The sequence below is a fragment of the Diospyros lotus genome, chromosome 1 (genome assembly GCF_014633365.1).
Source record: "Diospyros lotus cultivar Yz01 chromosome 1, ASM1463336v1, whole genome shotgun sequence".
Taxonomy (NCBI): Eukaryota; Viridiplantae; Streptophyta; class Magnoliopsida; order Ericales; family Ebenaceae; genus Diospyros; species Diospyros lotus.
This window is the reverse complement of record NC_068338.1, coordinates 28,679,397-28,695,037: the sequence shown is the minus strand read 5'-3', so window position 1 is coordinate 28,695,037 and position 15,641 is coordinate 28,679,397. Positions and strand designations below refer to the sequence as shown.

The 15,641-nt window shown below is 35.4% G+C and overlaps 1 protein-coding gene and 1 pseudogene across 2 annotated transcripts; one reads left to right on the top strand and one right to left on the bottom strand.

Annotated features, from left to right (window-relative positions):
* Window positions 1-466: 466 nt before the first annotated feature.
* LOC127796189 (transcription factor MYB48-like) lies at window positions 467-2,124 on the bottom strand. 2 transcript variants are annotated; one of them, XM_052328213.1, is made up of 3 exons: window positions 1,896-2,124; window positions 1,661-1,790; window positions 467-1,549 (listed from the first exon to the last, which is right to left on the bottom strand). In XM_052328213.1, exons 1-3 carry the CDS (start codon window positions 2,008-2,010, stop codon window positions 898-900), a joined length of 897 nt encoding a protein of 298 aa, XP_052184173.1. In that variant the 5' UTR covers window positions 2,011-2,124; the 3' UTR covers window positions 467-897. The 2 variants fall into 2 exon arrangements, with proteins under 2 accessions (XP_052184173.1, XP_052184165.1); XM_052328205.1 differs by having other exon boundaries at window positions 1,867-2,123.
* A 6,313-nt stretch (window positions 2,125-8,437) lies between these two features.
* LOC127790908 (protein ALP1-like) lies at window positions 8,438-15,429 on the top strand (annotated as a pseudogene).
* Window positions 15,430-15,641: the final 212 nt, after the last annotated feature.

Genomic DNA, 15,641 nt, shown 5'->3' with positions numbered 1-15,641 from the left:
TATATACATATTTAACCTATATCTCCATACATAGGCCCGACCTTCCATACGGTTGCTGGTTACTTTTGACCATCAGTAGACATGTTATTTGGGTTACGTGAAAGTAATATATATATATATATATAAAATTAAAATTTATTTATTTTATTATTTTTAGATCAAGATGTGTTTGGCTGTCGTGATGAAGTTTATTTTAAATTTAGACTATTTTCATATCAACAACCCCCAAAAAAAAAAAAAAAAAACATTAATACTTGTTAATTAGTTTCGTGGTTGAGCTAGCTAGCTAGGCAAGACATAAAGTTGGTAACGTATATTTCGATTTTATTTGTTTTTGCCTATATGTGAAGCAGTTTCTTTTGCAAAATAAGATAACCAGCAGGGAAGGGAAGGGAAGGGAATCCAGGTGTAAATTACAAATTAAGATAAAAACAAAAATGAATTAACTATAGGCGGCGGGCGGGCGGGCGGGCAGGAATATTTTATTATCTAGAAATTAAAGGGTTTTTTAACACATACTTTAATACAACATTACATTGACCGACCAGCTAATTAAAGCATACAGTTTGATATATAGCTAATATGAGATGTTTTTAGGCTTTCTCTTCTCTTCCTTCCGGGAAGAAGAAAATGCCCAGACGCAGACGCATACAAACCGTAGTATTGCATCATGATGAGGTGGGTTATATATATATATATATATGTAACCACCCTACATGGAGGAGAAGCTAGCTAGCGTAGCTAATACCAGAAGTTAATTAATAAGCAGCCTAGCTAGCTAGAGAAACCCCATGCTATTCAAGTAGTCTAGCTCTCTTAATTAGGACTACATACATACATACATATATATATATATTACACCTTAATTTGGACAAATTTGAATGAATAAGAATATGATTAGCGGGTTAAAAATGGGGAACTGGCAAAGAATTGATCGGTTGTTAAGCAGGTCGGGAACATCTCAATCTCCGGATCTCCTTCCATCATCCACATCCCCAGCAAGTCAGGAGGACAAGAGTTCCAGATTGGAGAAGCCATTGCTTGGCAATTCGTGAAATTAATGCTGCAACCTTCATCATCCATGGAGGATGCTCTTATTTTCTCAACTTCGCAAAGGGCAACATCTTTCCATATATCATCCACGGGGATGGAGTAAACCATCTTGCTTCCTTCCTCTTCTTCATTATCCTCCTCCTTTCCCCTCGGAGCCAAAGCCTCGACTCCACCGGTATCGTAAAACCCGCGTTCCTTGGTCTCCATGAGAGGCATCAAATCCACTGGAGGAACAATATTGTTGGAAGGTACTGATGAAAATGGAGCCAAACGGTGGAAGCCTTGCCCCAGCTTGGCCTTGGCCTCCAAGCTTGGCAAACCGTCGGCCGAACCATTGCTTATGCTTGAAGCCGAAGAAGAAGAATAGTGAGAAACCAGGGAAGGTGGAGACGTGGCTCGCTTCTTCTCCTGCGCCTTCTTCCTCATATGAGTCCTCCAGTAGTTCTTGATCTCATTGTCTGTTCTCCCCGGTAGCTTTCGCGCAATTCTTGACCATCTGCAATCAATTCAGGTCATATATATATATATATATATATATTAATTTAATTCAGTTCTGGAGGTTGCGAAATGACAAATTAACACAGAAATAATTAAATTCATGACGAACCTGTTTCCCCACTTCTTGTGAAGTTCGAGCACGAGCCTCTCCTCATGGGGAGTCATCTTGCCGCGCTTCAGGCCGGGCTGCAGGTAATTCACCCATCGCAGCCTGCAACTCTTCCCGGTCCTCTTCAACCCTACCACGGAACGATTATGTGGTTCAGTTAAACAGAGCTCCATGAAAAAAGCTTGGCATGTCCCAAATAAGCGTACCGTTTACGTGTCTCCCTCCACCTTCAAACCTGAAACTTTGGCTATGAAGTCCCATCTCCGGTCGCCAAACAAGTTCACATAGAAAACCAGCTGAACATCTTCCTGCTCGGTCCATGGCCCCTTTCGAATCGCCTCCTTCTCCATCGATCGTCGTCTTCTTCAAGTACTTGTTCTTCTTCTTCTTCTTCTTCTTCTTGTTCCTAGCTAGCTAGCTATAACCCAAATGGCTGGCTTGTTGAAGCTATACATGCTGCAATATCCTGCTGCTAGTATTTATATCAGCCACGATAGTTCTGCGAGGAGTTTTAAATCTAAACTTGAATCCTGGCCGTCCACGTGGCCCGACGTGTGATAGGCACCTCGTGCAGCTGAGATCAGCCATTACCTTTAAGTGATCTAGATAAGCAATTGATATGTCGATGTAACTTTCACAATTTGTCTTCCATGCAACAGTGTAACAAATTGCCGGGTCTCAGCAAATAGTGCTTCTTCTGTTGCGGGTATAGATTTAATTCCACGAATTCATAAAGTGAAGCAAAGGCCACTGATTAATTAAATGGCGTGAGATTTTTATAATTAGTAAATAGATCATCGATCTTTCGCTTTCTGAAAATGGTGGTAGTGGAAATGTGGAATTCCATTGTATGGCTCACAGCCAGGCCACATATGTATAGACACACTGCATATACATAGTGTAATTCAATTCAGTACTGTCTAATTAATAAAGTTGGAAAAGTATAACCTTTAGTCACAATGGAACAAAAAAGGGAAGAAGGATTAGACCATATATAGCATGCTTTGGCTCCATCTCTCCCCATATATATATATATATATATATATGCGTAAAATTAATTAAGCGAAGTTGCTAGATGATGACCTTCTTGATCTGCAACTAACTAATCCACCCCAAGTGTGGAAAATTAAACAAGTGGCTGGCTCTTCACTGGATGAGAAGGCATTTGTCATGCGACAGGTGCCAAATGAAATGAATGGAAAAAGGAGAGATGAAAACAAAACCAACCAAAACCAAAGGCTTGAAAAAGTTGGAAACAAGGAACTTTTGAGTGGCATTTTCTCTAACAAAGCATAAAAATTGTTAGAACCTTGAGGCAATTAATTAATAGGAATCTAAATAATGAGCCAAATAAATTCAGAGAAAATACACTGATTACCTTAGTTTGGCAATTTGCTTACTCCACTTCCACGAGTAAGACTTTTCATTCAAGCTTTTATTTTATTTATATTCATGCGTACAATTAATACTGAAAAAGAATACATACAAAATATCTTAAATCCCACCCCCCATTAATCTGAAGGAAAAATGAGATAAAACATACAAAATAGAGATAATATATATAAATCCTAAGTTTGGTAGATAATTACTCAAATATTCTATCATATTTTCACCAAGAAGAGTGATTATTACAATAGTCACACCTTGTCAACTATACTGTTATCTCCCAGGAAATCAACCATAATTATTTCAATCACATTTTCACCATTATTATTATTATTTAAAAATACCCAATTTTAGACTAATTAAAGTACAAAACACGTGATTTCAATATGGACATAATCTACTAACAAAAATAATTCTTTGATATATACTCAGCAAATCAAATGATCAGTTTCTAGATTAAGTTGCCTGATTAGAATTAACAAGAACTGTGGCAGTTTGATGAATCTTAATTATAAAATTAGCCAGCAGCCACCTGGAAGGTTGATAAAAAAACATGTATTTTGACGATCATTTTCTTATCTCCTATCCCTCGATCTTCTGCTCCTTTAATTTTGTCAATGTATACAGGCTGTTCATTGCCTTTTATTTCATGGGTACATGTGTTTTACTTGGCAAATTAAATCAATCAATTCCGAACTAGAAAGGGCAGCCATATATATAAAATTTTCTTCCATTGATCAGTTTATTTTATGGTCCATTTCTCACTCAAGGATATGGAAACTTAGTGCTAGGTTTAGTGGTCGTACATATATATATATATCGTGAGTATGACAGAACTCTCTAGCTAATGCCATAGCTTAATTTCATTAATTTTTTCTGTCATAAAAATTCATCCATGGAATATGGCATATTAATAAGTTCACAAGAATTATGTGTGTGTATATATATATAGTAATAGTAAACTTATTTTCTTATATAAAAAATAAAAGATTAATATGAACTTGAATTATAAGAATAACTTTTTATATAAAATATATAAAAAATGATCATGTACAAATACAATTTCCTTTTTTAACTCTCGGGAGACAAAAAGACGACCTATGCACTAAATGCTCTTTCTTTTTGGCAGGCATATACTTTAGCGATAGAAATTAAGCTTAAAATAATAAAGGGCTGTGATATGTTAGTAACATAACCAGCATAAGCATTGCATTAAAATTAAGTAAACCAATTTGCAAATTCCTGGTGGCTGCTTCCTTCCTGCAGTGGGGGAGAGAGAAAGAGCAGCCAAAAAGACAATATGAACCCCAGTTTTCTGACGTGGATGCCACCAATTTGTGGACTCTCCACTTCAATATATCTTCTTCTTCTTCTATATATGCACACACACACACACATATATATATATACGAATATTTAATTATGCAAAATAATCATAATGATAATAATAATTCTTAAGCATATAGAGTTTTTATTAACAGGTCAGTTATATATAAGCAAACGGATATTTGCAAACAATTCTTCTTTAATTTGTAATAAATATTTTAAATTCAGTTGCTGCTGCTGTGGCTGGCTTGAGCTTGATTGTTTAGGATCCATTCAAATCAAATCCAAGGGGCGTACTATTTAGATTCCTAAGAAGATTCTCTTTTCTTTTAATCAATAAAATATTCTATAGAAGGAAAGTGATAAGTGGTAAGCCCCACATTTAATTAAAATGATCGATTGCCTTTTTCTTCAATTTTCTCAGCAACCAAACATCATAAATTTCCCTAAAGGAGGTATTTTACGTAAGAAGGCATTATGAACGGTTCACATCACTGAAGGGTCCATGTGGTAAATGGCATTCCAGATGGCACCAGAGAGTAATTTCGTCCGCGATTGCCGCACAATCAACATTAAAACCGTGCATCATCCTCCAGATATAATATATATTTATATGGCTTAGATGTGATAAGTTATACAGATGATATAATGTGATAAGATTCTATATACATATGGATGTGCATTGTCATTGCTTTCTTTCTTTGTTTTTCATTTTTTTTTCAACTCGGTGGAAAACATTGGCAAAGAAGGCACCATCTCACTGTGTTGATGCAACAGTAGCAGTGCAGCACTCAATGTTTGATGGTGCAATAAAATTGTGTCCATCTTTTTCTATTCTATGAATTATTTTTTGTTCTTGCACAATTAAATAAACTAAAAACTACTTAAACATAAATGTGTTATTCCTGATCACAACTTTGTTTCAATCTAATTTTTATTTTCTTCTTATTCAATTAAAACAAGACGTGTGTAATATGATTAAGATAGTTTAATAATGTAAGAAAAAAATTAATTCTTTAAAAAAAAGGGGGGGGGGGGGGGGGGGGATGGAATGAGCAAGTATTTAGCAAAATTGATGTTAGCTAACTATAAAAAAAACTTGATGGGATATATTTAAATATGATGCTAGTTATAGAGTTATACCGATAGGGTCATAAATAAATAAAGAGATAAATTCATATATAGCCTAACTCATAGTAAGATAAGGATTTAACTAAAGGGTGTTTGGAATTATAGGAGCTTTAATTTAAGCTGTTAAATAGATTAAAAGCTATATGAGATTATTTGTTAGGGATAATTTGAATTTTTATTTATTCAAATAATAGGGGTGTCCATGGATTGAGTTGGTTCCTGTGGGCACTAATTCAAAATTGAATCTATTTTCATCGAATTTATAATATTAGACCCATAACTAAATTAATTCCTGCCAAATGAACCGAACCAAACCAAAGTACTCCCATTGAGATTTGATTCATAACTAAAATAAGCTATTACAACTTTTGTGTTTTTAATCTCAAAACTCCTAACAAAACAGCTAAGGAATGGATAGCTTTTTCTGAAGAAAAAAAAAAAAATCTGTGGTAACAGTTTATGATGGATAGTTTATAAATTCTTGTAAAGAAAACCAAACAATTAACTGAAAAACTTATAAGTTATTGGTGAATTTATACTCCCTTTATTCGTTAAAAAATGGAGGCCAATATGTTTTTAGCCTTGTTATAGTAGAAGTAATTGAATAGTTTGAGGTGAATTCTAGATCATCCATTTAAAATTAATATTCAATTTTCGCTCTCTTTTATTTTTGCATCACATCCATTTAAAATTACATCGCACCCCTTTACATTATTATATTATCTTTTATTTTTGTCTTAGATCTCATGATTCGATATATACTTTAAGTGCCTTAAAATCTCTATTTTTTTAGCTGATCAATTTATCAACAAAAACAGACACAGCTTTAGATTAGAAAGGTCGGTTTTGGGTTGCTTATCGAAGGGAGGAGATTTGCAGCTTTATATGTATATATATATATCTATATGGCCCGAAGAAATTGGTTTGGTGCATTGCATGCTAAATGTTGTAGATAGTAGGAGGGGGGAAGAGACAATAAATAGTCAAATGATGAGAATGGCCATTCAAATTCTGATCAAAGTCTTCAAATATGATAATTATTATGGTTAAGAAAATTTAGGGGGTGTGTAAAGTGGGCCATAATCACTTGCATCGGTCGGCTTATACACTTTGATCCTCCCAAGTAGTCAGTAGACAAGACAAGACAGGCTTTTAGAGGATTAATTTTGTTCAAAAAGCCAGCAGGTGGCATGGCAGCTCGCCCTCCAATTTCTGCTTTACTCATTGGAAGGTTCCCATCCTTCTTTGTGATTACAAATCAATAATAATCACCAACATTCGATATTAGAAATTTAATTATTGGTCATTTTACTTTTGAGTCGATAAGTATTCTTGACAATTTATTACATATATAATTAGATCATTTTTCAGAAGCATGATAAGTATTCTTAATACATTATTATACCTTTAAAGGGATTAAAGGAGTTACCCCTCCTGAGGTAGCCCTCGCTTTTATGAAATTTACTAAAAATAAGGCCTTTGATAAAATCAAAACTTTTTCTATATATATTAAAAATAAAAAAAAGGGTCCAAAAATTGTTTGATACAACAAAGAGTTTCTTAATTTGCTCATCTATATGGATAGATATCTCTAACTATAGATATATGGAACAACTTCAATGGCAAAGAATACTTAGTGGATTAATAATGAAAGAGAAGGAATACTTCAAAAATCTAATCAAAGTTTTGAAATTCAAACGTGTAACAAGTTGACGATGGGACGAAGACGTTGATGATGGGACTAAGAATAATAATAGTTTAATACAGGGCCCTGATACTAAACCTTATCAACTATTGTCAGATGGGGTTTCGAATTTGGGCCATTGGGAGAAGTGACCCATCAGACAGTCACTGTGCAGATAACAATATGATCTATGATGCCATACATAACATTAAGACTTTATGTGGGCATGATATGTGTTCCATTCTTATAATAATCAATTTCTTTGGGCTCTTTTTATCTTTCTTTCCTCTGTGTTGGGTTTGTGCTTTCTGCATCACCGCTCTAAATTCTCATTCAATGTTGACGTATATGAATGCTGAATGCTGTTGTCACATCATTTTAATACCATTTTTTTTATGTTAATTCTATGTTGTTGTTGTTGTTAGACTTTTATAGTTCAATTTAAACATTTGTGTGTGTGTGTGTGTGTGTAAACTTTTACGCAACTCAACTCGTTCATTTTGAATTGGAGATACTGTCAGTGTGGTTTATGATGGGAATGGAATGAAAGTCCGTTCTGTTGGGCCGAGGAAACTCAACTTCAAAGGCCACAATGGAGCTTTGGAGAGGATGGGCAATTCCAGTGGGCCCATGTTAGGCCCATTATCTGACGGAAAGAAGGAACCCACTCCTTAATGGGCTAGATCCATAGAAGCCTAGGAAATGTCTATTCTCAGCATATTTGCGCTTTGAATATGTTACAATTCTAGGAATAGTCTCTACTTCAAGATTAAGAAAGTTAAAAAGAGAAAGCTTAGACATTGCGCTAGCTTCTTACTAAAAAGCCATATTCATCGAGACATTCTGATGATAAAGAGTTAAACATCTTAGTAAGTTTTTGTGTTTTTTTTATGAGTTCATAATTATGAAGTTTTAACATTACTTACTTAGTAATTGATGTTTTTATGTCATCTTAATAATTTTTTAATGTTAATAATTACTAATAATATATATAACTTGGAACGGTAATATATTATTAGATTTTTCATAGAAATTTCTAAAACAAATAACCAATAATAATACCCATAATTCAATTTTAACATTAATAATTATAATTCTTGAAGTGAATTAAAAGTACTACAATGTCAATATGGTGCCCTTAAATTATTACCGTACGGACACGTGAGATAATTGAATTGCCTTTTTCTATTTACTTTCTTGAAACCCATTTAATAATCGTATGCGAGAACCAGAGCCAGCATCAAGAGAATTTAACCATAGCTTTTCCCTCTTTCTATCTCTGAAATCCAAAAACATTTGGACAGACAGAGAGACACAGACCCTCCGTAGTACCAATGTTCATTTCTTCTACTCTTGTTGCCACATTGTCTTCAAACAAACACCAACCCGCAACACTTGCATACAGTTTCTCATACACTTCGATCACAAGCCATATCTGTTTCCTCTCCATATTCCAAAGCTTCTTGCTTTGCATGCTCCAAACACCACGATACAATTGACTGTTAGCAATAGCCATCTGATTCCGTATGCTCTGTTGCATTGTTTCTCTGTTGTTGACAACTCCCGCATGATCTCTTTGTGTTTAATCTTATGGTATAAGAAATGGGTATTGTTTTCTCCGTGAATTCTATCCGAGTTTCTTTGATTCTGGATGTTTTAAGTTAGTGGGGTTTCTGGGTTTTGATTCAATTGGGTCTTTATGGGTCCTGTAAGAGGGTACAAAAAGAGGAGGAAGGCGCAGAATAAGGTTGAACCAAACGCTTCTGCTTCTGAGGAGGGTTCTGTGGATTGGTGGGATCGCTTCTCCAAGAGGATTGATGGTATGCGTATCTTTTGTATATATTATCTCGGCTATCTTTGCTTGTGTGTTGGCATTTCTTTATTTGTATTGACAGAAATTGCTCTTAGACATTACCTAGAATGATGGATATCGTGTATGTAGGTTTATCCGCTTGTGATGGAATTTTCATTGTGTGTGTTGAATTGAATTTTGGATATTTTCATTGCCTTTCTGCTTTACCTTACACTGAAGTTGTTTGCTGGTTATGCTAAAAACGCATTTGGGTACAGCAATGGAAAATCCCCAATCTTCCATTTTCCACCACTTGGATTCATCCTATTTACCTGACATTATAGTCATGAGTCGTACTTATATACTCTAAAAGGGCATCACCAATGCACAAAGCTAACCGTTTTGGGAGGCTCTGGGTAGTATCGTTTTTGTATACAACCTTACCCTTGATTACAAGGAAAAAAAAGATGTGAGATTATGTTAGTAGATGTTTTATGTTAAAAAAAAATGTGAGATTATGTTAGTAGATTTTTTATGTTCATCACCCTGTGCGTATGAAATTGGAGACAGAAAGTGTCTAGATCCTTAACAACATTCATAGTCTATATGAGTAAAGAACACCTATGAAGGCCATTTATTTTCATTGTTTGGTCAAATATGAAGTCCATTTGGATGTCTATGTACTTAAGGTCGAAATGATCTTGAACTAACAGTACTGGAGATACCCAAGAACAATTAATTTGTTTGCACAGCTAATCTAACTTTGTTATTGAACAAGCAAGTCTCCCTTTAGGTGTTATGGGGTAACATTTTGAATTCCTTAATCCATTACCACTAATTTGTGAAGACATTCCTTCCTACAGATAGAACAATTTGGATTGTGCACAAAATTTTTGTTACTCCACCTTTTTTTCCTGTTGCCTGTCTTCTCTTCTTTCTTTGCCTAGATGGAAGACTTGGTCTAGAAAGCAAAACAAGAAGAAAGATTGCAAATTTGGTAGTCAAGTTTGAGTAGTAAAAGATGGAGAGTAAAAACAACACTTACTCTATAAAGACAAAATGCCTGAATGTACGAACAATATTTATTCCGGAAGATAAATTTTCTGTTACCTAATACATTCCCTGCGGCTCACAATTTGTTCATTTTGATGATATTTTGGCCCCTTTAGTTTTGCTTCTAAATAATGCTTGACTTCTCATGTACACTCATTTACTAGGATAGTGGTGTCATTTAGACACCTTTGCTTATTGATATTCTGTTATTTTTGAATTTTCCTCAATGTTATTGGTTTAAATATCAAAATATGTTTTGAGATTTTGGAATTGGCTTCGGAACTAATTAAGTGAAAAGTCAAAATGCAGTTATCAACTGTGTATGGGGATTGGAACTTAATGATGTCTAAACTTATTACTTTTATGTTGACTATCCCAACTCAATTGGTTAGAAATGAAGAGTCAACTTGCAATTCAGTACTGATCTCATGGATGAAGTAATCTATCAGGAACTTCATACATAATAATAGATCTTAGAAAATTTTGAGGCCTGAGGGGAAGTCATTCCACTTCAGATTTTTACGCTCTAGACAATGGAAGAAGTGGTCTTTGTATTTGTTCACTGAATCATTGTTGAAATGGCGCATAAGGGATATTTTAGATTCATATCTTTTTTAGATTCCATATGAACATCAACAATACAATTAAGAAAGTTGCATTTATTTTCTAGTGCCTAACTTCATGCTAACATAATGGTCCCAAGTTGCCAACAATTTCCAAAAACTAACGTAGTTCATGAGTCTCAAAATGGATCATCAGGCCTACAGAATAAAGCTCACTTATAATGCAGTAAAAAATCTGATGGGATAAAAAATCCTCAACCTACATATTCATTGCCACAAAAACTTGTTCTATCACTTTTTGTGCTGATAAGAGTATCTTTTACTTGATTGCTGTTTAGCTCTCAGGCTTTTAGTGAATGCAGGAAATATGAAGTCATGATCTGTGAACTCATTTGTTTTCCCTGAACACATGACTAGCAGGCATATGCTGTGCTGTCCCTTAGTTTCATGATCAGGAACCCCTGATAATCTCTGTTCCTTTTTATTTGAAGTCCTGAATAGGAGCTTCCCTTTTTCTTTTTCTTTACTATTTGGAGGGGGTACACATAGGGGCATGCCTTGAGCCTCTAAATTAAGACTAATCCCTACAGGTTGATGTTTTTGTCTCCATACAGGCAAGTGTAGAGGAGGAAGTCTAACCTGAGACATGAAGTTCTGAGCTTGTCCCTTGCCTAAATTTGGCATTCGTGCAGTTTTGAATGGGACATTCATTTAATATGAATGTGTTTTGGATAGACTTGATGATTTTGGTTTACCTTATAGACCTATGTGATTTTGGCCTACCTTGGTATTGGAAGTCTATGAGGTGTGTCAGAACTTCTTTTAAGGATTTTTATCTACTTATTTGTTTATTATTTTGGCAATGAGACCTTCAATGTTGACAAATGCATACCAGGATTATATTCATGGATCATATCCTTAGGCAAACTGCAGCCAACCTCTACATTTATTATTTCTGAAAGTTTGTACTCTGTGATGCTAGTGATGGAAGTTGTATGAAGGTTATTACTAAGCTAACAGAGGTAAATGGTCGCACAACTCATTAGAGAAATCCATTGTTGTTTGCCTCACGCTTTGGTTAGTAGCTGTACTGAACGGAGCACATCTTTTTGCCTGTCAACTTGAAAAAGAAATTCATTTCTTCATATCAGTAGATTGCTGGCTTCATATGGTAGTAATTTTGGATATAGGAGGCAGGTAATGTACTAGAAGTACCTTCTTCTGTTAGCTGACTATGTGGGGCTAATACGGGCAGGAACCATGTCTCTCCTGTACCAAAATAATCTTTTCAATATGGGTGTGTGCTTAAGTCCATGCAGATTGCAGATCTATCAGGAGACTGCCAAACAGATTAGGATGGGAGGCATGGTTGACTGTACTAGGTATGCAGACATGAGGGTCGAGCTTTTTAGAATTCACATTAAGCAACGGTTCATGCCAGAGCTTCCCAAATTCTGAATGTAGGCGGATTCATGTAGGTATGATGATTTCATGGTTAATATACCATTCCTTACAGATAAATATATATTTTGGCTTCCTCAACTATTCTATTACCAAGATTGCATAGCTGGTGGTTACGATGGGATGAAGACTTGTTCATCAAAAATAAACATGTTGGATATCAGGAACCTAGTTGGATTCTTAAAAGTGACTGCTTGTGACAATCTTACTAACTTATGAAATAGTGAAAATAGCCAGATGTTGGCTTGTTACGCATCAATTGGTGCAATAGAACATTCCTAATATAGATGAGTTCAGAAGCATGAGGTGTAGACCAAAAAAATCTTATTTTAGCTGCAAATTTATGCTTATGATGCAAGTTTTAGGTATGATATGGGGTACAAGGGCCTTATAAAAGATATGGCCATAGATAGAAATGACATGCAAGCTAGAATTCATGTAGCCAGCCCCACCTAGTTGAATTAAGGCTTGTTGTGCTGTTATTAACATGAATTTTATCCATAATGCAGTGTGTTGGTCAAGGGGAAAGAATCTGAGACTATGCATTTTGCATTAATTTTATAAGCAGATATATGGTAGTCAACATTAGGAAAATTATAATGTGCTGGAAATTGGAAAAGTGTGGTTTGACTTTAAAGGAATTGGTGCTATCTAAAAAGAGACTCCCTGGTAAAAAGCAGTAAAATAGAAAAAACTATTCAAGTGATTAATAAAAATTTTAAGTGATGTGTTACAATTTCATCCAATAGGTTTTTACATTTTGTTACCAACTGTTTTTGTCGCAGATACTGTGGGGTAGATATGAGCTCTCTGGTTTGTGAGGTTCTTTGGCTAACCTATTGATTGGGCCTATTTCCTAGTACATATGCTCAAATAATAGATGATTGAAAACACGCCCTGTTTGGCGACAGGAATACTGGATACATCCAGGCTTCTTTTGTTTCTCAATGATGAAAATCCACATACATATATTCAGTTCTATGGTATTCATTGATTCTGATAAACTGAGATATTGTAGAAATTTTCCAAGACAGTGCATGTAGGAGCATCTTGCTTGATTCCTAATATGAATCTCTTTTTTGTCTGTACTACTGTCAGTTTCTAATCTGAGTGGCTTTTTATAATCTACTCTTGCCTCTTGTATCTTTTGTATCTGTCATTATCTGTGTGTGTGTGGTTCTGGGCTATAAGCAAGTTCATAAATAAGAAATGAAAGAAACATTCATTATTAATCACTTATTGACCTGTGGTTCTGTGTTTATATTAGTGACACGCCTAGCTGTTTCCCATTAAAATTTTGAATTTCAAACATGTAATGAGTATATATTTGAAAACTTGTGGGAAAAAAATATATACCTAGCTGTTTGTTGCCTTTTTGAATATGGTGTCTCGTGTCTGTACATTGAGTGAGAGAGACTAAAATAAACAGGGCTATATGCTTATATTTTTATTTTTTATTTTTCATTCATTTTCTGTTCTGATAAATTTACAAGGCAGCAAAGTTGAGTAGAATAGAAGCAATGAGGTGGGCACATTCAGTTGAGCATGAATAAAAGGTCAAACGTAATATCACTGTTTTGGTTAGTATAATTAATGTGTAATTACTTGGTTGCTGAATGATGGAAAAATGACCAGGTTTATTTGTTAATATGGCTTCATTAACAAATGACCTGATGTATGTTCTACAATCCATTCTCACTCTCTCTCTCTCTAAACATTTTGTCTAATTGAATTCCACATTTTACTTGTTCCCTCGTAGTTGTAGGTTTCTGGATTACTTCCTGTTACTTTGTACGCATGTTCTATACAATTTTTTTTTCTGTCTTAATCCTCGACGTGGTTTTCTATATTTTGGAGCTCATATGTTACTTCCTATTCCTGATTGAAATTTGGTGCATTTTCCTGCCCTAAATCTCGTCAAAAACATTTAAGGTTGAATTGAATATTTTGCATTCACCAATGGCTGATTTCTTGTCCTTCCTCCCATCTGCAGGCCTTTTATCTCCAACAAAGAGCATGGATAAGTTTGAATATGTATTCAAGATGTCCAGAAAAACTTTTAACTATATATGTTCCCTTGTTGAGGAAAATATGATGGCCAAGACAGCAAACTTTGTGTTTAGCAATGGAAAACCAATGTCTCTAAATGACCAAGTAGCAGTGGCTTTAAGAAGGCTAAGCTCTGGCAATTCACTGATAGCAGTTGCCGAATCATTTGGGACAAATCACTCGACTGTCTCTCAAGTAACCTGGCGTTTTGTGGAAGCCATGGAAGAAAGAGGGCTTAAGCATCTTCAGTGGCCATCGACAGAGCAAGAGATGACAGAAGTAAAATCCAAGTTTGAGAAAATTATGGGCCTGCCAAATTGTTGTGGCGTGATCGACACAACCCACATTACCATGCTGCTGTCTTCATCTGAACCGGCAAGCAATGTGTGGCTTGATCACGAAAAGAACCACAGTATGATCTTGCAGGCAATTGTAGACCCCGACATGAGGTTCCGGGACATAGTAGCTGGATGGCCGGGAAAAATGAACAATGTTGCTGTCCTTCAAAGTTCAACTTTCTTCAAGATGACTGAGAAGGGAGAAAGATTAAATGGCAAAAAGATGAAGCTCTCAGAAGGAGCAGAATTGAGGGAATACATCATTGGTGATTCAGGTTTTCCACTACTGCCCTGGCTTATCACCCCTTATCAAGGGAAAGAGCTTTCAGATAGCAGTTCTAAGTTCAATAAGTGTCATTTTGCTAGTCATTTGGTGGCACAGAGAGCACTGGCAAAGTTGAAGGAGATGTGGAAGATAATCCAAGGAGTTATGTGGAGACCTGACAAGCATAGGTTGCCTAGGATCATCCTCGTCTGCTGCATTCTTCATAATATTGTCATCGACATGGAAGATGAGGTGATCAATGAGTCGAGTTTATCTCCCCACCATGACAAAGGTTACAAACAAGAGATCTGCGAATTTGTGGACAAAAATGCTTTGGTTCTGAGAGATAAGCTCTCTCGCTCTACTTGTCTGGAGAGCTAGCATCTTGGCAGTATTTAGCGTAAGCTTCCCCTGGTAAATCATGCTGTTAAAAGCTGTTGTCCAGTTATAGGGAGAAGAGCTTGCCTGATTATCACTAGAGAATGATATGGTCAAGATAGATATTCATATTTGGCTATAGGTTGTGAACATAGTGTGGGAGCTGTGAATTTACAAGGCAATGGCTGAGAGGAGAGAACCAAAAGAGGCAAAGATTTACAATAAGGCCATGAGTTTTATTTAACTCCATGTAGTTTCTGTAGTTGCTGTAAACATTTGGACTCATCTAGTTCATATTTATTTATTTATTAAACATTTTTAAGATTCAGTTGTTTTTCCTTGAGATCGGCCTTCAGAACTATACTTTCAAGTCTGATGTTCTTGCCATTTCATCTTGCGAGCTTCCCATTTTCTTTTCTTTTTAGGGCTGGACGGGACTTTTTCGATCAATCTGAGGAACACACTCAACTAAACTAACATCTGTTGGTATCAGTTTTGTGAAAAACTTTAATTATTGGATTAACAGCCAATGGTCCGAATTTAGGCAGGTGTTTT

What these genes read in the sequence shown, in the direction of transcription:
- LOC127796189 (XM_052328213.1), bottom strand. Translation starts at nt 2,010, where the DNA reads ATGGAGAAGGAGGCGATTCGAAAGGGGCCATGGACCGAGCAGGAAGAT. An exon ending in CTTCATAGCCAAAGTTTCAG is followed by an intron (nt 1,791 to 1,895) that starts GTTTGAAGGTGG and finishes GTTCCGTGGTAG; the next exon opens with GGTTGAAGAGGACCGGGAAG. An exon ending in CACAAGAAGTGGGGAAACAG is followed by an intron (nt 1,550 to 1,660) that starts GTTCGTCATGAA and finishes AATTGATTGCAG; the next exon opens with ATGGTCAAGAATTGCGCGAA.